This window comes from Gallinula chloropus (genome assembly GCF_964237585.1).
Source record: "Gallinula chloropus genome assembly, chromosome: 3".
NCBI classification, from domain to species: Eukaryota; Metazoa; Chordata; class Aves; order Gruiformes; family Rallidae; genus Gallinula; species Gallinula chloropus.
Genome location: NC_140087.1, coordinates 101,010,072 through 101,034,219, shown reverse-complemented (window position 1 = coordinate 101,034,219; position 24,148 = coordinate 101,010,072). Strand labels below are relative to the sequence as shown.

General features: G+C 39.6%; 1 protein-coding gene across 1 annotated transcript in view; it reads left to right on the top strand.

Moving 5' to 3' along the window:
• DLGAP2 (DLG associated protein 2) overlaps positions 1-24,148 on the top strand; it is a gene marked incomplete at its 3' end in the record, with an annotated part of 378,466 nt that overhangs the window by 284,598 nt on the left and 69,720 nt on the right. Inside the window, exon 4 of the mRNA XM_084262520.1 lies at positions 10,228-11,297. Coding sequence (XP_084118646.1) covers positions 10,296-11,297 — 1,002 coding nt within the window. The 5' untranslated portion in view covers positions 10,228-10,295. The remainder of the gene's footprint in view (positions 1-10,227; positions 11,298-24,148) is intronic.

The window sequence follows — 24,148 nt, the reverse complement described above, 5'->3', positions numbered from 1 at the left end:
TAGCTTTCTTCCATATAATAAAAAACATATAGACTGGTGGTTTAGTATAGTGATACAGAAGTCTTTTAGGCTTACAAGAGTTTTTAAATACAAGGTGCCCCAATATGTCTCTGCGTAACTGTGTTATTTCTATATTGTGACTAGCCAAACAGATATTGCAAAAAGTAGCTTTTTTTTAAGATTCTGTCATACATCTAAATAATTACACTTCAAATTCTTTATTTTCCAATACCCAGAAACTGTAATGCAGAAGTTTATTGATGGGATTGTTGAGACCACAGAAAATGTTAATGAAATAATGGGAAATGCTTTTAAAAAAATAAATGTTATGCTTGTGAGCTTATTCTGTGAATTACTTTCACTCATAGAACAACATCATATCATATGGCCCGAGCTTCATATAAAAGCCTGCTAACTATCCTGCATTTTAATTACAGGCTGTTGGCCGCAAATGCTTACTAACAATCTGCAGACCAGAAGCTATTTCTAAAAATTAAACACCTCATAATGTCAGATAACTCTGCAAAAATCCCATTAGGCCCAAGGTCAATTCACAAACAGGAGAAGGTATTTGTAAGGGTGTAAGATTAATCAAATAGGTTATTTGTTATGAATTATTCATCCAGTTTTACTACAGAATACAAAGGGGTTTATGCATTCATTATTTTGCCAAGAAGCATATATTTTTGTTCTAAATGATTTGTGCATTCTGACAAGGCTGTCCAGCTGTGGTGGATCCTAAATTCAGTTGCAGAGGAAACATGTTTTTTTCCAAATTGAGAAGCTTCATCCCATTGTGAGACCACATCTGGACTACTGATTCTGGTGTCTGCACTGTAATGAATGAAAGACCTTGCCAAGGAAGAGAGAGAGAAAGAGAAGAAGAAGAGGGTAGAAGATGAAATGGCTTGAGTTTAGTTTCACACATGGGATGTTAGCAAAGGAGGGTTGTTTTTCTCTCCCTTCTGCTCTCCTGACTTCTAACAACTAGGTGCATAATTGATCCACGGCATTTACTTTGCCACAGAGAGCGCAAGGACAGCAATGGAGATGAGAGACTGACTCATCTGATTGCCTTCACTGAGAGTCTTTACCGTATTGTCTGCTTTCCAAAGGACAGCGTGCGTGGCCTTTTAAATGTATCCTGTGATGGGCAGCTTGAACTGCCTGCTCCCCATTTCCCCAAAACAAAAGTTACCATGCCCTGCCTCCACATTCACTGTAGGCTGCTTAGGATCTCCTGGGGTGAGGGCAGTATGTACTGGCATAACCTGGGTGATGGGGGTACTTCCAATGAGAGGCACATGACCATGGCTGTCTCCCGCAGTGCTGGCAGCATAGGTCACTGACTGAGGCTGTCCCCCTCTGCACTCGTGTAACTAGAGCAGCAGGACAAACACCAAAAAATATTGTGAAGAAAACCCAGGCTTTCACCAGTGCAAGTTGTCACGTTTTAACATTAATTTCTTATGCAATTGCATATGTTTTTTCCGTCTTTTTATATAAAGTCATTTCTCTGTGTAAATATATGCAGCAGCATATCAAGATGACCTGTCTCAAAGTGGCCAAGGGTGTCAGTACTCATACCACCACCTCATCTCAGGAGCAGGGTTGTTCACAGTGAGACCCTTCACTACTACATGGAGGATCTGGGTGCTAACGGGAAGTGGCAAATGCCATTCCCAACATTTCTCACAGACCCAAAAGGGAGCTCAGCCAGGCAGAAGAGAAAGGGCACCCTGATTTGAAAAATTCCCAGTCTGAAGGTTATGGAAAGAGGGAGATTTTTCTGCTTGTTACCACGGCAACAGGCTTAAAAGGGAACTTGTCACCAGGCTGCTTTTTCTTCCTGCACCCCATAGGAAAATCAGGATGAGACTTCCTCCATCTCAGTGGGTTGAGCTGAGCAGAAAAGTTCACAATACAATAACAAAGCAGCAAGAGGCAGCGCCAAGGGTGTACAGCTGAGCACATAATGATGAACTCCAAAAAGTAAAAGAAATAATTGTTTTGGGTCAGGCCAAGGCTGAAACTCAGAAATTTTGGGTGAATGAAAAGGCTGTAAAAAACTGTTGCTGAAGCAAACAGAAAATATAATCATTTTTCTGAGTTCTGACAATTTAAAAGCTGTATTGAATGTTTTTAAAGAAAAGTAAAGGGGATTTTCAAATAGAAAGGTATTTTAAATTGAACAGTCATATGTTCTGTGGCAATAATCAATGCTTTTGAGAATTAATGCTTAGATTATTTCTTTCCCAGAAGAGCTCTCTATAAAATAAGAAAAATCTTTAAAATATATCCCTGTTTTAAAGAAATATCAAAAGGCAATTTAGAAGGAATGTATGATAAATATTCTTGCTTGGATATAGAAATATTAGTTCTTGCAGACCCCTCAGAATTACAGAGGATCGTAAACTTCTTTCATAATATATCATCATACATAAAGAACAAATTCAGAAGATTTCCAGAAGCACTAAGCAAAAGAAAAACCCAGAATACCTCATTCAAGGAAAAAATTCATAAATGTCATCATTCTTTCTTTTGTTTGATTTTCATTTAAGAATCAATGATAAGTATTCCTTTTGAGAAAATAAACCTTGGAGATTTTTAGTTCAATTTAGCTGAATAGTTGGTCCGAGTGATTTCAATCCACAGGATTAAATCTTGTCCCTTCCTCCCCTGCCCATGCTATCAGTGGTAGCATTTCAGCAGAACCAGTTTCATCTTTCCATGCTATAGTCTTCATGAATGGGACCCTTCCAGGCTTCTGATCCATTTATTCCAGTCCAACACGAATTGCCCTTTCTGTAAAATAAAACCCTGATCAGAGGCAATCTTCCTCAAGTGACACCAGGGTTCACAGGTAAACTGACCAAGAATGTTTCTCAGCAAAAGTTTCCAACCAGTCCCAACCCCAGTGAACTTAACGGGTCTAGAGTCAGGGGTAGATTCCTGCCCATGTCTTTGAGCTGAACTACCCAATTACTCTGGCTTTCTTTAATTGCTGAGGAAATGGCTGCAGTTTTAATGACACCGAGGGAAACCGACTGTCTCCTGTATTTGACCTAGCAACTGCAAGTAGCAAAAGTTTCTCCTTTAGGAAAAGAGCTCCATAAAGCCAGGCACAAAAAGGAACAAAGGGAGTTTAATGGTGTTGGGCTAGCCTTTCTGGTCCGTATTTGGAAGAGTTAGAAACAATTTTCTGATAGCCAGTTGTTCAGTGATCTTCAGAAGGTGAAGCCCTGATTGACTCCATACAGCTGTATTTCTCCAGAAGAAAGCTTACATGTTAGTTAGTTTAGGTCAATCTAATCTTGATTTTTTTTATTTTTTTTTTTTCAAAAGCTTCACTGATCTACAGATACAGTGAAAAAAATGTTAGTCATAAATCATTTTGTGGACCTATGTCTGTCACAGCACTGTTGAAAAGGTGAGCAGTGGCAATGTACTTCAAATGTGAAAAGCACTGTGAACGTCTGCGTGCTACATACCAATCAATACTAGGACATCATACACTTCAAGCCAATGGAAATGAATTTTGCACCATCCTGAGGATTCCTTGCCTGTCTGCAGGCCGAACCCTGGAGCTTCTTGCAAATCTGATACTGCCTCTCATGGATTTCTGTCCTGTCCTTTGTCATGGCATAGACACAATATTGTGCCTCTCATCCTCCCCATACAGTCCAAGTGCCATTCTTCCACCTATAAGATGTGGGATGTCATCATTCCTCAAATAGTGTTTCTACTTTTCTCCTTTTACATATCATGCCCTGTTATCTGTGCCAAGCAGTCAGTGTTGCAACCCTGCTTTGATATAGCCCTGGTCACAGCCTTCCCCAGTGACCGTAGTTCTCTGTGCTTTTCTTCCTCTCACTGTATTGAAATTCATACCCCCACCTGCCACCACAAAGGTCCCATTCTCGCTCATCAACAGCTGTTCTGCACTCATTTTTTACTCTATGCCCTTTCCCCTGACCATAGAAATACTGAATCATAGAATGATTTGGGTTGGAAGGGACCTCAAAAGATCATCTAGTTCCAACCCCCCCCCCCCCACCCAGCCATGATGTTTGTTTACCTCAGAAATAAATGCCCTGGGATGTTGGATTGCCAGTCTGCCAATCACTGAACATTTGTGCTGAACAATATGATTGGGTGCCATCAAGTATTTGTTCCATCTGCAGGCATCTGCGTCAGCACACGAAACGGTGACTGTACTGAACAAACAGCAGCACTCCGCTCGCTCCTTACTTCTCCTGTTGGGTTTTCTGACTTTGCTCCAAATTGGTATCTTATGGTCACTGATGCTGTTTTAGGAATAGAATTTGCATATCCATTTTTGTCTAACATGGAAGTTACGAAAACATCTCACCCTTGGACATTACTCACCATGTGGGTCCACTGGATTAGCTTACACTGTCAAATCATTTTCCATGTATTAGATCACCTAAAAATTTGTATTCATGATGTAGTTTCCTGCATTGGAACTTGTCATACGCAGCTTTTGCTGTAGTCAGCAGAGATAAATATGTACATGAACAGAGGTATTCATCTGACATATTTTAGATATGTACTTTAACCTGAGGTGAATCAGTTTATTGTAGTCCAAAGTAAAACCACATCCAGAGAGCACATTTGTAACAGTCGTTTGCCCAATTTATTCTTGAAATCATATCTGCCTATTGGTTGGAAGACTCCTATTTAAATGCTATGAAACTCTGATGTCAACAGTTTAACTATGTGGACTAATCATATCATTTGGCTCTGTTTAGTCTACTAGTATAAACACAGCCATAGGTGCTTCCTGCAAGGATCTGAGTAGAGAGGCATGTCATTTTCAGGCTGAAGTGTCAGAACAAGACAGGAATCCATGTGCAACCCATGGCTGGTGCTTGTTTGACAGCCTTGGATATTTTGTTTTGCTCTAGGTCCTCAGAACTGCTTGCTTCTGAACTGCACAGGGGAAGTGCCTTGTTGCAATAGTCCTAAGAGAGTCAATATTACTTTTTGTTGCAGGGACGGTGCAGAATTCAGAGATAGGTGAACGCACCGCAGACAGTATAAATGCATCAACTCAGTATAACAGAAAATACAAGTCAACTTCTAAAGCTGGAGGATAAAGTCAGGTAGTCACCCAGTCTTTGCAATTTTATATAAATCTTATACAAGGTGCTGTGCTACATAAATAGGTTGGACATCTCATGGGACCAGAATAGGAGCTTAAGGCATTTCCAGAATTTCTTCCTTGCACTTGGCAGGTTAGTCAGTCTTCTCAATCCTTGGAAATACTCATTTGCATGGTTAGAGTAAAATGGAGGAAAACACTGTAACAAGTTAATGAGGAATCTGTGCTCATCTAATGCTTACTGCAGTCCTTGGGCAGACAAATCTCCAGCTAAAACATTTTATTTATGCATTTTAATATTTAATGTGTATTTGTTTGATTAATATACTTGGGATTACTCTAATATTTGTATTAGTTACAGGTTAGACTATGAGTATGGTTTTTTCATAGTATATTGCAGCACTAATTGAACTGAACGAAAGAGCACAATGCGGCAGTCTGGTTTTCTATATCACATCATTTTAAAAGCTAGGTTAGGGATTTCTTTTCTGCAATGCACTTTACTGGTTATACTATGGAAGAGAGCTATTTCTTCCCCAATGAAAACAGCACAAATGTTTCCAGTGGGTTAGCAGTTTACCGAGGGGCTTAGAAGGTTAAAGTAATTTAAATTAATTTCTCAATAGAAAAAGTCCTTTGCAAAAAAATAAAAATAAAAAGAGAAACGTAAAAGCAAAAATCAGGCACCATTTAGCAGTTCCAGGAATTATTATTATGCTCAGAAAGCTTGCTTTCAATATGCAACACACAAAAAGATTTGTACAAAGAGATTTGTGGACACACGCACTTCTTTTGAATGTCAGAGAGGTTTCCAGTGTTTTTTCATTGATTCCCTTTAGCAAAGAGCAGTGTTCCAGTGTTCTAGGAGCTCTAGACATGCACAGCCCTTATTTTGCATTGCTTAGGATTTTTTAGCCCTTTTACCGTGGAACATTAATACTAAATCTAATTCATTATTTTAAACAATATTCGTGGTCCTTGAACCTCTCTTTCTTCCCTGGACAGTGACAAATACAAGGAAGAAGTTTGAATGCTCTAAAAACTGTAACCATTCCCAGAAGACAGGTAAACTAGCATCTTCTGGAGTAAGAGCAACTCTTTTAGCATCAGAAAAAATCAGGGAGTGGGGGGAGGGGAGGAATGTAGGAAAAGAGGTGGCATAACAGGGAAAGAGTTGAAATAGACAAAAGGGGAGACAGAAGTCCTGTCAAGGCTAAGGATTGACTTTATCTGTATAGTAATCTCTGAAGAGAACAGATTTAAGGGATTTTTAGGATTTTGGAATTACTGGATTCTCTTTCACATAACACCCTATGTCTTGATCTTGGTTCTTCCCCTCCCCTCACACAGTGTATTGTATGACTATCCTTCGAAGTCAATGGAAAGATTCCATTTTGCTCTCATGAAACTTTAAAAAAAAGCCATTCCTGTACTACATGTATTTTTTCTCTGTTCCTATTCCTCAGCCTGCTTTGGGTTACATTTATTTGTTCTTCTGTCTCCCTTCAGTCCTTTGGTTCTGATGATGGCACTTTCTTAAGAGACTAGACATTAGTATTATTCATTAATTTTGTATTTTTAGGGTGATTACCCTAAGAAAACATAGGAGCTGCTTTAGAAAAAAAACAACAGTTTAAAATTTATTCTAGATACCATTTTCAAGACATAAACTAAAATCTATTCCGTTGTTAGTCTGTCATTATTGCATAAATATAGCATCATTTTGTTATACCAAAAATCTTAAATTTCCTTATAAAGGATTGAGGAAAAAAATAATATCGTAGCTTCAGGATTTTTTATGAATCAGCTAAACTGTGGACATTGAACATAGACACACTTTTAGCCCCTTGCAAATGGTAGAAAAGCATGTTAGCTTAATTGAATTTTAAGCTAGCACATTTTTCTTTGTGTTTCTGGCAGGCTAAGAGCTAGCACATGGTCAATTACACTGGTCTGGTACCATACAGTAATTCATTCAGCCATAGCTCAGCTGTTTCTTTGAGTCCTGAAACAGGGCCCCTGAAAAACGTTGACTGAGTAATACAATGTACAGATGACTTGATAAATTTATATACCTTAACACAAAATTTTCATGATTTTCAGAGGGTTTGTGAGAAGAAATAATGGTGCCTAGGACATACAAGAAGTTGATGTCCTAAGCAGATCCCAAACCTAATTGGAGTGATAAATTTAGATGATGAACATCAAAGAAATTTGGGACTTTATCTGATATCAGCTACTGTCTAAGACAGATTTAAGATCAGGAAATCTCTTTTGGCAAATGCCCTCTTCTTAATCCAGTTTTTAATTATTTTGATTATGCTTATTAAATGCCTATAGGAGTTTCTAACTACTGTGTTTCAAACAAAAAACTCAGACATTCCATGAGGCACATAAAATGCTGTAAGGCAGTAAAAGCAACATATAGAAAATTGTATTTTTCTATAACAGTACTGAGCCAGAATCGCACGGATTCATGAGGGATGAAAAAGCTGTTGTTAGATTATACATTGCAGTGCAATCAAATCATTATGTCTCATATTCCTAGGGATGTAACAGGATAAAAATGTTTCTAGCCTTCTGGGCTCTGTTTGATGCTGTGTGAGGCCAAAAGAAATCACCAGGGACAAGCAGTTCTGTGCTAGGGACCTCATTTACATGACTTTCTTATTCCTGTCTAACTCTCTGCTATGCTCTTCCTTCCTTTTGTTTTTTTTTAATGCATTGGCAATTCATGGGCATAGTGTGAGGGTTACCTTCATTCATAGATGTGCAAGACTGTGATGAAAAGGCCTGGGGTTGACTCATTGTGCTGTCAGTTTGACGGAAGGGCCTCCTTCCACCTCCCTCTTGCTCATGCCACTGTGAAAATGAAAATCAGCAAATCCACAACCACTTTGGAAAAATGTTTACCTGTATTCCAGCTCCCATTTCTGCGAAAGGAGAACAATGGCTTCCACATCTCATGGGCTTGCAGGAACTAATGCCGTAATCTCTGTCAGGTGCTTTGGGAACACTTGATGGGAAGCACAGACTAAGTTCAACACGTGGACCATTATTATTCCCCTGATAATGTTTGGTAATATACTGGGTTAAGTACCATTAATTACAGTGCTACTTATGTGCCTGAATCCCAACACACTGTTATAATTTAGTACCTTGCCTATATATAGCTGAACTTTTAATTGGATAATTAAAATTATCTTATTCCAGAGAAACAGTTATGTTTCCTTTTTTTAACTACATTTATGCAGGGTATTATAACCCAAATCATACAATAGACTGAGTAATCAAGAGTAATAAGGTTTTATTTTAATGTGAAAATAGCCAAGAATTAAGTAAAATAAACTGGTGTAAAACCAAAATATAAACAGCAAAGGTTATATGCACACACACATTAGCTTCCCACCAGGATGAAGTCCACCCATGACTTTAGTCTGGCAGGATCGTGCCTAGGATGCAGAACGCTTTGTTGGTTTTTTAGTTTAATGCTACGTTCATTTTGAAACATTATGTGAGCTCCATTGAAATTAGGATGTAATAAAATTATCTAAGCCTCTTCCATTATAGGAAATTTAGAGCATTTAGGTTATGAGATGCCTGATGCTAAAGACTTGTAACAAATTGCATTCTGTACTGAAGGTGTCATGACATATCACTCATTAGTTATGACATAATATATATTAGTTTAATAAAATCAAAGACATATGGGTATAGATCTGTTACATGACCATATCCAGGCATTAAGATTTCCCCAGCAGTGGGAATATGATTTAGGAGATTTTTTTTTTATATCTTTGGAAACATCTCAAAGTGCTGTTAGCTACTATGTTATCTCTACAGGCTGGTCTCCAGTGTCCAGTTATGTTGTTGTATACAACCAGTACATATTCTCTGGCTTCCATTCTGGTTGAGGCCTTCAACTTCCTTGTGTCGAGCACCTGTGCAATATTATTTAGATTCTTTTAGAGCAAGCTTGCAGAAAGGCTGTGCTAAGTGGGTTGTATAAACACTTGTGCATCTGTCACATCCTCTAAAGGGTTGCCTTCCATCCTATATCTTTGTCGGCTTTTGAAATGTTGCTTAAATAAGCTGAAATGGAAGAGGAAAAGTGAATGCAAAAATCAAATTGAAGCTTTTCTGGGTTTTTTTTTTTTAATTTTCTGTTTGTAGCACTTGACAGCTGCGAGAAATTGTGTGAGAGGAAAAAAAAATCAAATGCTTGAGTATCGAGATCTTTGCTTACAAGCTACTCTTATTTAGTAGTCATGCTTGTTTAATAACTGTAACTTGGAGTACATGATCTATAGGAACATATAATTGAGCATATTAAACTCCATAGCTTGTACCTGAGGTATTTGCATTATGGGGAATAACACAGACTTGTCAAATATTTTGTAATTTGGACGCAAAAAGTAAAAACCTGCCTAGTAGAGAAGACTTTAGTTGTACAGGATAACAATAATGGTTCTGGACTAAGGATAACAGATGTTGAAATACCATGAAATGCTTATTCATAAACTGTTCAGTGATGTAAAAAGTAAGTTTCATTTCAGCACCTTCATATTCTTTTTGCTGTTTATTATTTATGTTTATGAACAGTGAACTTGGGATCCCAAAGCTGAGATTTGTTTAAGGAAACGAAGTTCAGTTTGTGATATGAAAATGACTCCACGGAAAAAGGATACATTTAGGTTAAGATGTCTAACTGAGAAATCACAGAAAGAAAAAACTAGACCCATGTAACTTAAATGCCTAGCTACAAAGCTTGACATATGAATTCCAAACATCAAATAATAAACTGAATACTTGAATGTATCCATTAAATCTATTTGAGTAAATTTGCATAATGAATAGCTTCATAAAATTTAGAACAGCTAGCAGACAATTTTGCAAACAGGAAGGATGCTGCATTCATCCCATAATTTGCTCGTCGTGAGCAATTTCAGCCAGTTTTAAAATGGTGAATGAAATTCCATGAATGGTGGGACTTTCCATCAAGCCTATAGAGAAAAAAATGTTTAGTTTTGCAATATGCTTGGATTTGCAAGTTAATCTTTTAATTAGACACATAACACACGTTTTATGTGTTCTCCTGACAGACCAGCAGTACTCATGGTCGCCTTCTCAGCACTTCAATGAGGAAAGATACTCTCCTGCTCCGAGGAATATGAAAGGATTATCTGGTAGTCGCAACCAACCACAGTTATGTTCAGCTCATACTTGTGGCTTAGCGTCCCCTGAAGATTGTGAACACACCCACGACCATATCCACCATGGGCAGGAGCCAAGGCAATCGTATCTTCTCAGCCCCACGGAGAGTTGCCCGATGGACCACCATCGTTGCTCGCCACGCAGCTCCATTCATTCTGAGTGCATGATGATGCCCATGGTAATGGGCGATCACATGTCAAGTAGCACTTTCCCCAGAATGCACTACAGCTCACATTACGACTCCAGAGACGACTGCGCCATGTCTCACGGTAACCCTAAGATTAACCGTATTCCTGCAAACCTTTTGGACCAATTTGAGAAACAACTTCCTCTTCACCGGGATGGGTTTCACACTTTACAGTACCAGAGGACCTCAACAGCTGCGGAACAACGCAGTGAGAGCCCGGGAAGAATACGCCATCTCGTTCATTCTGTCCAGAAACTTTTTACTAAATCTCATTCTCTGGAAGGATCATCCAAGGGCAACGTTAATGGAACAAAGGGAGACAGTCGAGGGGACGACCATCATCACGGGCACCATTCCAAGCATAGCAAAAGGAGTAAAAGTAAGGAGCGAAAACCAGAAAGCAAGCATAAATCTGGAATGAGCAGCTGGTGGAGCTCTGATGATAATTTGGACAGCGATAGCACTTATCGAACCCCTAGTGTGGTAAATAGGCACCATGCAGATCATATATCCCATTGCTACCCTGAGGCACTCCAGGGGCATTTTGGGGATCTCTCATTGAAGACTTCCAAAAGTAACAATGATGTGAAGTGTTCAGCTTGTGAAGGGCTAGCAATGACCCCTGATGGTAAATACATGAAAAGGAGTTCTTGGTCCACGCTTACAGTAAGTCAGGCTAAAGAAGCTTATCGCAAATCATCACTGAACTTAGATAAGCCTCTGGTTCATCAGGAAATCAAACCTTCCTTGAGGCCATGCCATTACCTTCAGGTAAGAAGAAGATTTTCTTAACATTTGCAATGGAAAAGGCATCACAGTTTATGCCATTAAGTCATCATAAAAAATAAAGGGCTAATCTGTGTATGTCTCTTAAAGAGTATCTGTACAGCTCACCTAATGCAGATATTCCATGAAAGTGTGAAAACTCTAGCTTTTGTCTTGGTTTATAAGGCATAGATTAAAAACTCAATAAAACTGGTGTGATATAAATTAGTTTAAGGTCAGTGTATGTGTTTTCATAGTTGGAGTTCACACTGAACATCTTGATAAATCCCATACATCACACTAGAAAAGGGGCAGTTCTCTCAGAAGTCTGAGAGCTAGGAAAAGTGTCAAATACATCTGTGAACAAGTAATTTTAAAAACAGGCTGGGTCAATTTCTATTTTTGTGTTATTTCATTCCTTTTCTCCAGGTTGCTCTAAATAACTGGCTAATAGATTTACTGGTATACTCTGTTGCTTTGTCGTGACAATGATTACTCACAGACTTCCTTTTTGTGACTGGGTTACCCAAAATCATAATGAAATGAACCTCTTGAGACCATCCTATAAGCTTCCTGAAAGTTAAAAGTATCCTTGTTAAAAGTACCTCAGGGAGAGAAATATTTCAGGCCCAGTGCTCAGGATGCTCGTGGTGGTACTCTGCACACTTGTTTTCTTTAGCATCAACCAAGAAGATCCCACTTTCTCTTATGTCTATCAGATCCAAGTACAGATCTCATGTATGTGAAACAGCAGGCACTTCCCAGGAACTTTTAAATCTAACTCAGTGAGCTAGAACTGGACGTGTGTCCGGTGAAGAGACTTCCACTTGAGTCTGTATTCTAAAACCACATGCACAGCAACATTACAGGGATGTTTAGGTATGTCTTGCTTTTTCCTTACAGTGACATACTCCTACACTTACACAGACAGCTCTGGTTCCTCTACATTTCTGCTAGGTTTTGTGCTTTCCTTCTCATCGTGTTTCATTGTTTCTTCTTTCCCCCTCTTTGCATCTCATTTTTCTTCACAGAAGCCACCAGTTTTAACTTTGCATGGGCCTTCTCCTTACTCCCAACTTACATCAGCATCCTCAACTGAGTGTGAAACACTGAGTTCACTATGTAACTTGCTTTAGACCAAGCCCAATAGCAGAAAAGCACAGCACATTTTTACAGAGTGATTGTTTTATGCTTTTTGCAAATTTGGAATGACTACAGAAAGGAATTTTCATACAGTAACTGGGAAGACTCATCCAGTGGTATGTTCAGCTTAAAATCTAGGAGATGTGAAGTTAACTTTTTGATGCACTGGAGACTTTCTTTTTGATCTTGTTTTTAAGTCCCTTTAAAAATGGGATAGCAGCCATTCCCTGTTCACATCAATCCTATAATGGAAATCTTTTAAGACTTGAATGATCAGTTGCTACAACAAAGCATCCATTGTTGTGTTCAGAGCAGTAATACCTGGAATTCTACACGAGGAATATTCTAATTACAAAATATTAAAATAAAATGTATGTTCTGTAGAACCTGAACATGCCACCCAAAACACAGATATCCTTTGGGTTGAGTGGGTGGCTTATTCACTGTCCCAAGTTCAGCAAAGAAACTGAAGGGACCCCATTCTGTCAATGTCATAGCCAAATGCTTAGCTTTGAAAGTTCGACTTGAGGGATGCTGTGCTGTCACACTGTAATCACTAAGAACAAAGATGTAAGTCCCATTATTGGCTTTGCCATGAGCTTTCTTTCTGACCCAGGAAATGTAATTTGTTAATCACTGCATACCTCAATTACTCTATCTGCAAAACTGAGGAAGGATATTTAACTTTTCTTACGACAGTGCAAGAAGCACCACTAAATAATGACTGGATAAAAATAATCATTATGTTCCGAAACTGAGCAAGGTAGAGAAACATGTCAGGGTCCCTAGCCAGGATAGTTCACTGCCTTGCTCCAGAATATCTGGAAATGAGAATTCAAAGGATTATGAAGCTGATTATGCAGCAGCAGATTTCCCCAAGGTGCATGAATGAGCAGATTAGCAAAAAACCCCAGGCCCTTCACAGCATCTCTATGTTCATAGCATTGCTATTAAAAGACATTTCTCCTGAGTGATGCCAGCTATATATTTTTTAAATTCTTTTTAAAGCAAAACTGTGAAATTATAGTTCTTCGGTGATCTTATATTTGAATGCACAAACATATGCCAGAATAATAAAAATTAATTTTCTATGTTTGTATATTCATATGTATTTGGCTTTTACTCTGCTACCCAGTTATATGAGGATTCGCTGTACCCACCTCACTTTTCTATCTCCTTGTCTCCTTTTTGGGAAACTTTTTTGTCTGACACCCCTGTAAAATATTGCTGCTTCTGTTTTCCACTGGGCATTTTTGGTATACAAAGTCCCAAACTGGGAGATCATGCCAGTGTCTGAGGCCTGTGCTTGAGACCGGGTTTTCTGTGTTGTGCTACTGGGCTTCCATTTTTCCTTCCACAGTAATTACTGAGTTGCTTTTTCCTTAAAACTGAAACTCTGAAGAGTTTAGAAAGTTCTTTCGAATATGTGAGCTTCTACCAAATTCACTGACACCTGAAAACAGGATATGAGAAAAGAGGTTTTGAAGGTCTCTGCATATTTAATGCTTAAGTCATGCCCTAGGGTTGAAAGCAGCCATTACTTTAACTCAGTAAAGCTCCAAGGTTAGTCTCTGGCTCGTCTCTTAGGGTTTCCCATTCCTTGGTCCACAGACTGTCCTTTCAGCTGGGGCATCTCCATGAATGGCGAGTGTGCTGTTGGAAGTGATGCAGTCAGCATGCCTTGTTCCAGCATGGGTGGTCATCTAGTCCTAGAGTGGGAAGTTTCGGAGGATTAAATTAGTAGAAATAAAGCTGTATAAGGTAGTGTTTATTTTTCTCATCTAAAACTTGGATTGGATTTGCATCACTCCTGCTGAAGCAGAACTGGTGGGAACACACAGAGAGAAGGAAGTGAGGAAGAATGGGAACTCCCTTTGGGATCCAGCTTGTTGTTCCGTCTGCTCAGCTGCAGTGTGAACCAGACGGTCAGCCAGCACCCCAGGAGCAGAGAGCAGCCATTTGAAACTGTACTCTTCTTGTGAATGCTTAGTAGGAGGTATTATGTATGGGCCTTTCATTTCTGTTTTGAATGCAGACAAATTGAGCTGCAAAAGCATTTCTGGGCACAAAACACTTCTGTCATCTCACTCTGAAGGCAGAATAGCCCAAGTAGATCCCAATGGAGCTAGAAGTGCAGTATTATATAGCTTTAGCTACAGTGGCTGCTACTGTTCTCCATGTCACTTTAATTTTAATATAAGAAATGTTAAGAAAAAGACAAATGAGTGGTGAGATCTCTTCTGTCTTCATCAGCTGTTTTGGCTAATTAGATTCAACACATATACAGTGCAATGATTTTGATTAATTTTACTCTGTATGAGTACTAGTGAGGAGCAAAGATTTTCAAGAGAAAAAATGTATGTGAACTAGATGGGGGTGCTAGAATGATGAACCCAGAAGTGTTACTTACAGTTTCCAGGACTGAAACACCTCTGAATGCTAGTTAGAGAAACATAATTCCTACAATAAAGCCAAAAGACAGGCAAGAGCATAGCAGTCACCATCACTGAAGTTCTGGATCATGGTGCTACGTATCACTGATTAAAATTCCTTCCTCAGCCATTCAACAGCCCATGAAGCAGCAAGCAATCAAGGTAAACATACCACAAGGTACAGTGAATGAGTCAGCACTAAAAAGAAAATAGCATGTTGTTCTAAAAATGGCTTCAGCCCACGCCTGTCTTCCTAGTGCCTTTAAGTACTCGCGTCATCCGTTACCGCACCGGCCCTGCAAAGCATGTGGGTAATAATATCAGCTGTGTGCTCCACACAATGAAAGAAAAGCACAAGAGTTGGTTGGTCTCTTAAAAAAGGAAAAAGGAAGAAAGTAGCAGTTTCAACAAAGCTCTTTGCTGGTTTAAGTTATACATGGAGAAGAGCTTTGAGGACAAGCTAATAGACAGAGAGGCATTAGGCACTCAGTTACATTTTTCCAGGAACTCTTCTGGAGAGGATAGAGTCCCACCAACAAGACCACTGCCTTTGAGAGGCACACTGCTGCTTCACACTGTCCCCCTGATTTGCAAGGATGGATCAATTGGAACTTAATGCCCCTCTCTCAGCACTTTGGCTTTGTGAAACTAGATTGTGTCCATTCACTTGACATAAACGTGTACGAACTGCAGACATTACATCCAGTACTGTGCCAACTGATGCATAGTGTGGTTAGCCAGAGCTAGCAGAGCTTTCATGCAAGTGTCCAAAACGCTGTCACCCATGCTGCCTTTACAATGATTTATGACCAGAGACTACTCCAGAATTAACCAGATTGCTTTCACAGCAGGAAAAACCTGTATAGACAGTAGGGTAGCAAGGTAGTCTGGATCCTAAACAACCATTTAAATTTCTACAGCCCATTATGGACCCACAAGAATGTCTCAGCCAGCCCTGTGCCCTCAAAGGAGATGTGTTGCAAAACCCAGAATATTTCTTAAATGCCCATTCCAAGGGAAAAAGAAGGAAAAGAAGGAAAAAAGAAGGGAAAAAATTGCATTCAATCAGTGATAGCATAACACCCTCACCAAACAGTTGTCTTGGATTACTGGTGTCTTGAGTTACTGTGTTAGTGATGCAACAGCACACTGCTTCCCTGCCCATGTACAAGGATGCTCGTATTGGCTGAAATGAATTGCTAAAGCTTTTTCTCCAAACAAGAGCAGGAAAATTTCAGAGTTAGTATTTTCTTAGAGCTGCCAAAACAAGTCCCTATTACTGTAGAAATGTCAAAGCTAGGAGTGGAAAAGGAGGTCCGTGATCCCACTGCCCTTTAATCAGGAGGAATTGTCCTCCTTTATAGCGTTAGTACAGTGTGTTGCCAAATTGTTTTTCAACATTCACCTCACCGAAGCTGAAGGCTGACCTTTGCAGTTGTTACCCAAGGGTGTCATCGGGTCTGAAGAAGTCTTCAGCCAGGAGTAACTTGTTATTTTAGACACTTAGGCCAGTTGCATCTGTCAAGCAAGAGTGCCAGGAACACACACTCAGGGCTGTAATGACCGCACACCCTCCTGCACTGTGGGCTTGCTGCCTGGGCTTCTCTCCCAAGCAGCCTATACCACCTTTTCCTGCAAGCAGCTGAGTGTAAAAAATAGTAAAGCATTCGTAACTGTTGCTTTGATTTATTTTTTTGTTTCAACTGTTTTTAGTAGCTGTACAGTGCTGTGCTTACAGGTTTTTTAGCGTGGAGCTGCACGTGCGTTCAAATGGCTGAACATCTGTGTGGATCAGGTCTCTGGTACTTCTGATAGTGGAATGGGTCTTTCCAAGCGTGTGTGGATAGTTAAGCATTCCCTAGTAGCTAGTCAGAAAAAAAAAATACTCATTTCACTCTGTAAGCTAAATCATTAGAGTCATCCGGAGTTAACTGTTCACAACTGTCAATCATTAGTTAAAGTGAGAAAAATGGATAAGCTGCAACTATATCTATTTTATATAGCATTTGCAGTTCTTTATGTTTTAAAGACATGCAGGATTGTGGGGTTTTTTTCAGTAGCAGCCCTATAACAAATAGGAAAAAAAAAGCACTATCCTATCCTGCTTAGGTTAAATAAGACCCTGTCTCCAACAGGCCTTCTACTGTTGGGTGAGCCCACAGCTTGCTGCTCTTCAGGTTCTTCTTCCCTGTCCAGCCTTTGAATAGCACTGCAACACTAGAGTCCTTGTTGCACCTGCGGTCTCTGTGGTTTTGGAGGTGCCATGCATTGTATGTTGGGAGCTCCTCTCCTTTTCTTCCTTTAAGGGCATTTTAGTCTCTTAGTCTGTACTTCTGTAACCACAAATGTCATGGAGTCTTACTCCACCCATGCAGGTGATGATAAGGTGACAACTCTGAATTTCCCTTAGTGTCTGTAGTGTTAAAGGCAAAGATACTTGCAGAGGGACCTGGGCGTGATTCTGGCTGATAGGTCATGCAGTGTTGAGTGTCAGGGCTGAAGAGGCTGATGACAATCTATTTCCACATTTCTGAAAGTGGGAAAAAAAAGGACAGAATAGTAAGGTACTGCAATGCTTCATGGGACTCCAGCTGCCTGGGGGAGCATTGGATGTGATGCGGCAAGGCCATGGGGATGCAGGTGACCCCATGTGCATAGGAGTGCATGCCTCGTGCTCAAGGAGTCTTTTGCCCATCCAGTCAAAAAACCAGGCTGCTTTTCTTCACTGTGCTGTGCAGATGACTGGGCTCCATCCACCCTGCAAATGTGGTTCAGGCAATTCAGTCTACCTCTCACAAAAATATCTGGCAGGAAGACTTGTATTTAGCTTCAGTTGCTGATATCGTGGTCCCCTGGACCTCATCTACTGCCCTGTCAGTCAGGCAGCCCAGCTGGCAGGTACATTCCTGGCTCCCCTTCATCTGTAGTGAGTGACAAGCTGCAATCCAGTTTAGGACTTTAGCCTTTTGATGTTTGGTTTTAGCAGAATTTGCATTGTAATTAAATTAATTCAATTTATAGAGAAAGATGTAAAGGAAAATACAGCTATAAGCTGGCCCCAAAAGGCAAAGAGATAGAAAAATAAAACTCTGGGTGCATGACGATGGCAAATTAATTGGCATAGGTGCTGCATTTTGTGGCAAGCATGAGAAGTTCCAATTTTTTGTCCTTGATGTTTCTGCAGACTTCCATTATTACAACAGTCGCTGCCTTATGCTACATCTATGCTATCAAACCGCATCGTGTCGGCAAAGGTTCCTTGGCACAACACTCCGATCCTCAGCACTGCTGCATGGCTCAGCCAGACTCAGGCATTGTCTTCACCCAAGCTCACAGTTCCTGCGTACAGTTCAGGACGTAGCCCAGGCCAGGGACCGTAACTCATAGTCACACTGGTCTGGAGGCAAAGCCTGCCCGCCAGCATGGGTGTGGGGTGCTGCAGGCCAGCTGACCTCCAGGCAGGACAGTAGGTCTTTGTTTACTAAAGCACCCCAGCCCTAGGGTAATCACCTTAGCATTTCCATCCTTCGCTCTCGCTGGTGGTGCTGATTGTGCAGCCGCCCAATGAGTTGGAGCAACTCACCAGTTTGGCTGAGAACTTCCTTACCATTGCTGCCATTTCTCAAAAAGCTGAATATTGCTCAAGGAAACCCCGCTCCACTTGCTTGGATGATAATATCATTTTAAAGCAGCTTAAGCTGACCACGAATCAGCATCCTGGGTAATTTAGTGAAAGAAATGTGCATCCAACTGGAACACAGGTTTCTTGGTTGAATCCCTACAGGTTTTGTGTCTTAGCTTGAGAAGCTATGTATGGGCGAAGCCCTCCCTTCAGTCCAAGTTCATCTCATGTCACAGTTCTGGCACGAGATTTCAATGAGCTCCAGGATTAGCACGCAAAAATCACTTATAGTTCAGATATGCTGCTGTCTGACTGCACCTCACCCCACCACGTCAAGATGGCACAGAGTCCAGAGGATCTCAGAGGGATCTAGCAATGTAGCAGAGGATTTGCAGGTGGATGAACTGCTAGGGTCTGCCAGCAGTATAAGAACAGCGGGTTATGAGGTGGGAATTTGGCCCATATTCACCCAAACAATATAAACAAAACCACGGAGTCCTCACAGCACTATTTACAGTATTTACTGCCTTTGGATTACAACTCACATTGTTGCTGGAGAACCAGTCAGGAAACATAGTACTGGTTCTTTTTTTTTTAATTATTCCATGTCTGTTGAGATAAGAGTTAGAAAGTATTTAAATGAAAAGAGCACTGTTATGTAGAAAATACAGAAGTGATGACTAAGCAGCCCTGAATACACTGGACACAAGTTTTTCCATGAACAGCCTTGCTTGTAAATACATGTCAAAAACTAAAACCAAGCAGTAAATAATGCTGCTACTGGTTCATCTATTCAAACATCTCCTAGCTGGAATATTATGTTTGTGTTCTGTGATCTGTGGGGGTGGTCCAGTCCTTTCCAATCCATTCCCAACCCCCAAATTCCCAAATTCAAGCTGTTTTCGGCCCAGTGGTAAGGGTTCTATGTGATTTTCTTCCTCTTCCTGTGTTACTATGGCTGTTCACAGTAAAGCCTGGGGGGAATGCCTGGCAAGACAAAAATGCTTCTTGATTTCTTAGCTCCTGCCTTGATAGACAGTGTCAAAAGACTTCTGGGGAATGCTACAAGAACTCTTTGTCCTTCTGAGCTGTAAAGGAGTTCAAGGAGAAGGGGGTAAAAATTAAAGCTAATTATGAGCATTTGCATTGTTAGTGGTGAGGAGGAGTCCTTGGCATATTTTGTTGAAATTTTTGAATGGTTTCACTGTATAATTTATATTTTTTGAACAATGAATCAGCTCATTATAAAAACCCACAGGAAAAAAACTAGTTAAAATGTGCACCGAGAATTGTCTTGAGGTGTAGCTACAAGGATAGCTACTGAGGAAAGAAAGTTTTATTTTCAGATACTGCAGTCTTCCCTCCTACAAAAAGCTTGACCAATAGGGTCTAGAGTCCACAGCCAGTAAATAGGGGACTGTTATTAATGTCATTAACTTCAGAAGAAAATTCTAGTAATTGGTCAGTGCTCTTCTTCAGTAAAATGTTTAAAACCACAGGACATCCAGCTTCCACCTTCCATTATAATATCAAGGAAACCTTCTGCCATGCTAAAAAGCATTTCTGTTTGCCTTGAAAGATAGTCGTCTACTTTCATCTACTTGCAATTGTGCATAAAGGATGTTTTTCTGAGGTTCTTTGAAGAAGGCATGATTTAAGAGAAAATCTCTTATCTACATTTGAGATTGTATCCTTGGTTGGATTGGGTTGGGATTTTTTGGGGGGACAGAACATCTTCTTGACCAGACTGAGAAAGCATAAAATTACAAAAAAATACATTTCTACTACATAATGTTTTCTATCTTATCCTTCTTCATGTCATCTGTAGTCTAATTTCATGCACAGACAGCTTTTGCTTCAAGTAAAATGTGAAATTTATATTACTAAAATAAGATTTAGGTCATAATGAATATTTCAGTGCATTTTACATCTGCATGCTAATTAAATTTCAGAGGACTCCTGTGAGGTAGGTAATCCTCATTTTAACCTTTGAGAATGACAAATATGAAGAAGAGATAGTCAGTTCCCTCAGCTGAAGCCATATATTTAGAAGTGTTTCTTTTTAGATAGGAAAGTGATATGCCAAATTTTAAGCAGATCAGCAGTTCAGTGGTGGAACACCTTTAAAATTCTTGGAGCTAGGAGCAAATGCCACAGAAGTAGGTGGAACAACAGAAGCGGGTCTGTTTTAAAATGCCAATGGCAGCTGCCATTTTGATTTCTTTAGCTAAATCTGAAACTGAAATAAAAGAAACAAAACTAATTAGTCACAGTCAAAGTCCAGAATAATTCATATTTCACAGATTATTTTTTTCCAGTCCTGACATCAGTATTGCTTAGATACAAGGTTGGACTTGTATCCACCCTTGTATTGCTTAGCAAGGCTGCTAACACTGGTTCCTGAATGGAAGCCTAGATTTCCTATCTCTGATTAGATATATGGAAAAATTTGGTACAGGTTTCCTAGAGAGGCTGTGAAGTCTTCGCCTTTGGAAACATCCTAAACCTCAGCTGGACACATAAGTCTTCTACTTCCTGAGCACTCCAACCATTATTGATTGTAAGATGAGCAGTTGTGGTGGTTTAACCTTAGCTGGATTTCAGGTGCCCACCAAGCTACTCTATCACCTTCCTCCTCAGCTGGACAGAGAGGGGAGAAAAGCAAGATGGAAAAAACAACCCCAAACTCATGGGTCAAGATAAAAGCAGTTTAATACAGCAAAAGCAAAAGGCCACACAGAGAAGCAAAGCAGAACCAATATTCTCTACTTCCCATCAGCAGGCAATATCCAGCCACTTCCCGGGAACCAGGGCTTCAGTATCTGTAGCAGTTGCTTTAGAAGACAAATGTAAAAAAACAAATTCCCCTGCCCTCCCTCCCCCTGTCACTCAGCTTTTATTGCTGAGCAGACATCATACGGTATGGAATATCCCTTTGGTCAGTTGGGGGCAGCTGTCCTGGCTGTTTCTCCTCCCAGGATTTTGCCCACCCCCAGCCTACTGATGAAGGACAGGGAAAACAATGGAGAGGCAGCCTTGATGTGCACCAGCACTGCTCAGTAACAGCCAAACCCCAGTGTGTTACCAACACCTTGCTGGCTACCAATACACAGCACATCACTGCGAGGGCTGCTATGGGGAACATTAACTCCATCTCACCCAGAGCCAGTACAGCAGTAATATCTCCCACTTCCACAGCCATCTCATCAGGGAAGGAAATAATAAGATTGTCCAGTTATTTGGGAGGGAAGAAAGAAAAAAAAAAATCGGAATTTGTTGTTCAGGAGATGGTTTTAGGCTGTGGCTGTGAAATGGCAGAAGGGCCTTTCTGCTGCCCGTAAGCAGATACAATAAACCCGAGATAGGAGAAGCATTTGCGACTTGTCCTCATGCTTTGCTTTTTGGTTGCTAAGTAAAGAGTTTTTCTGGTTCCTTTTGGATGCTATCCTGAAGTAGCTAACTCTCCTAAATGCCTTTTATGGGGAATTTAGATCCTACCTAGGTTTCTAGAGTTCACTCTCAGGATCAGCTCCATAAAATGCAGTAAGCTTTAGGTATCAGCTGCTTTAATTGAATTGGCCCTAGACGCAAGAGATCACACTGAATCAGTAGCAGAACAATTAAAAGATCCCAAATCTCCTAAACCTGTTTGTGCTCCTACAGCAGTGGTGCATGGAATTTATGAGAGACTCATAATTTTCTGTAATAGTTATAACCAAATCAGCAGCCAGTGACAACATTAAATGAAAAGATCCAGACCTTGTCAGCTCCTTGTTCTTACAAAAGGATATTCATATGGTAATATGCAGTCTAACTCCTCTGTGGATAGAAACTGCATATACAAGGATTCACGTTAATGTCTAGAACAGGAGGAAGGCCTTTTTAGACATTATAAATATCAGCACTCATCACTATATGCAAGTAGATAATTAGGGTAATTATTCCCAATTAGCAGCTGCAAGCCCTGCAGATGGGAATTTCAGGGACTGGTAACTATTGTAAGAAAGTGTTTCTGCAAGCTGCAAAGCCCTTTTACTCTTTTGGAAAAATACACATTTAATGACCGTCACACACGCTGTTAAATATTTTCGTTAATGTTTCAAAATAATTTCTTGCACTGGTATAATATGTCTGCTCTTCTTTAAAGCTGTGTTGGGGTCTGACATGGCTTGGATTTGTAAACTTTTTTCCAGGTATTTATCCCATCAGTTAAAGTAAATGATGACCAAAGGCCAAACCAGGATGCAAATTTCACTTCTCTTCTCAGTCCATGAGGAAAAAGCAATGGCAAGGGCCCTTTCCTTGGCTTTAGAAAACAGCGAAAGCACTCCAGCTGCTTTCCTAGGCTCTGCATGAAATCTTCTGAGAGAACACGTCAAAATTCCTTACCACCTCCAGAAGCATTTTCCCTGTGTTCATTGTATTCCGCTCATTCAAACAGCTCAAGGGTAAAAAAAAAAAAACAAAACCCAAAAAACACACCAAAAAAACCCAACCCACATGTTTTGATTGTGAATAATATTTTTTCAATCAATCATAAAGGCTTCTATGATAGTCATCAGTTACTCTGATTAGAAAGGGATTCTTGGTGCATTTGTGTATACTGTGAGTACATCACAAGCACAAATGGAACAGGTTTCAGCTTTCATGTGACTCCATTTAACTTATGAATTCAGAAAGCGAAATAAATGTAATCAGCAAAAATAGTAACACACATAACTAAGATATGTCCTCAGGAAGCTCCTTATCACAGTGAAGAAACTGAAGTTTTTAGATACTTTAATGTAAAAAAATCAGTCACTCCTATCTTTTAAAATAAGATTTCAACTTCAATCAACAAATATGCCTCTGTTTACTCATTTAAATCCAGTCCTTATCTAGGTTTTTTAATGTGGAATTTCAGACAATAGAAAGTTGAGAAACTAATCATTTTTTTGCATTAAGTTAGTAAAAGGTTATTGATTAATGTCTTTTAAACTTAATTAACTTCAAGCTAATATGAAAGAAAGACATTTCAAGCCAAAATAACTATTGTGAAAAAGTTATTAGGTTTTTTGGGAAAAAAAATAATATTAAGACTGAACATACATGCAAGTAAAAAAGGAGATTTAAAAGTGAGAGTATTTTTGTCTGATAGCAATTACATTTTCTTAATACAACTCTCTAATTCAGATGTTTACAGTTAATAGTATTGCCAGCTGCATATTTAAAAAGCTTTAAGAATATATTTATTTTGTATATTTTAGGAGTCTGGCTATTACAACTACAACATCTAAATACCTTTTAGGTCTCTTTGCATCTCAAAAATCCTTCCTCTAACATTAATCTCATATATATTAGGTCTTAGAAAAGAAGTGAGGATGCTGTATCACATATAAAGACTTCAAGATTGGGAAGATTTTTCATGATCCCTTTCCAATCACCATCCAAAGCTGATCACTATGAAAAGTTTGTTTGCATGATTTAACCTCTATTTCATTTAGATTCATGCTCCTTCTGTGTAATTTGAAGAAAACTATAAGTCATAATTTTTTCTCTGAAATTTGTCTCTAATATTTTTCTGATCTGTGCAAACTGTTTCGTCTCTTCTTATCTGACTTCATCTTCAGTTTCTCTTTTTTTTGTCTCCTGAGCTTGTTTCTTTAATTTAATATATCTTT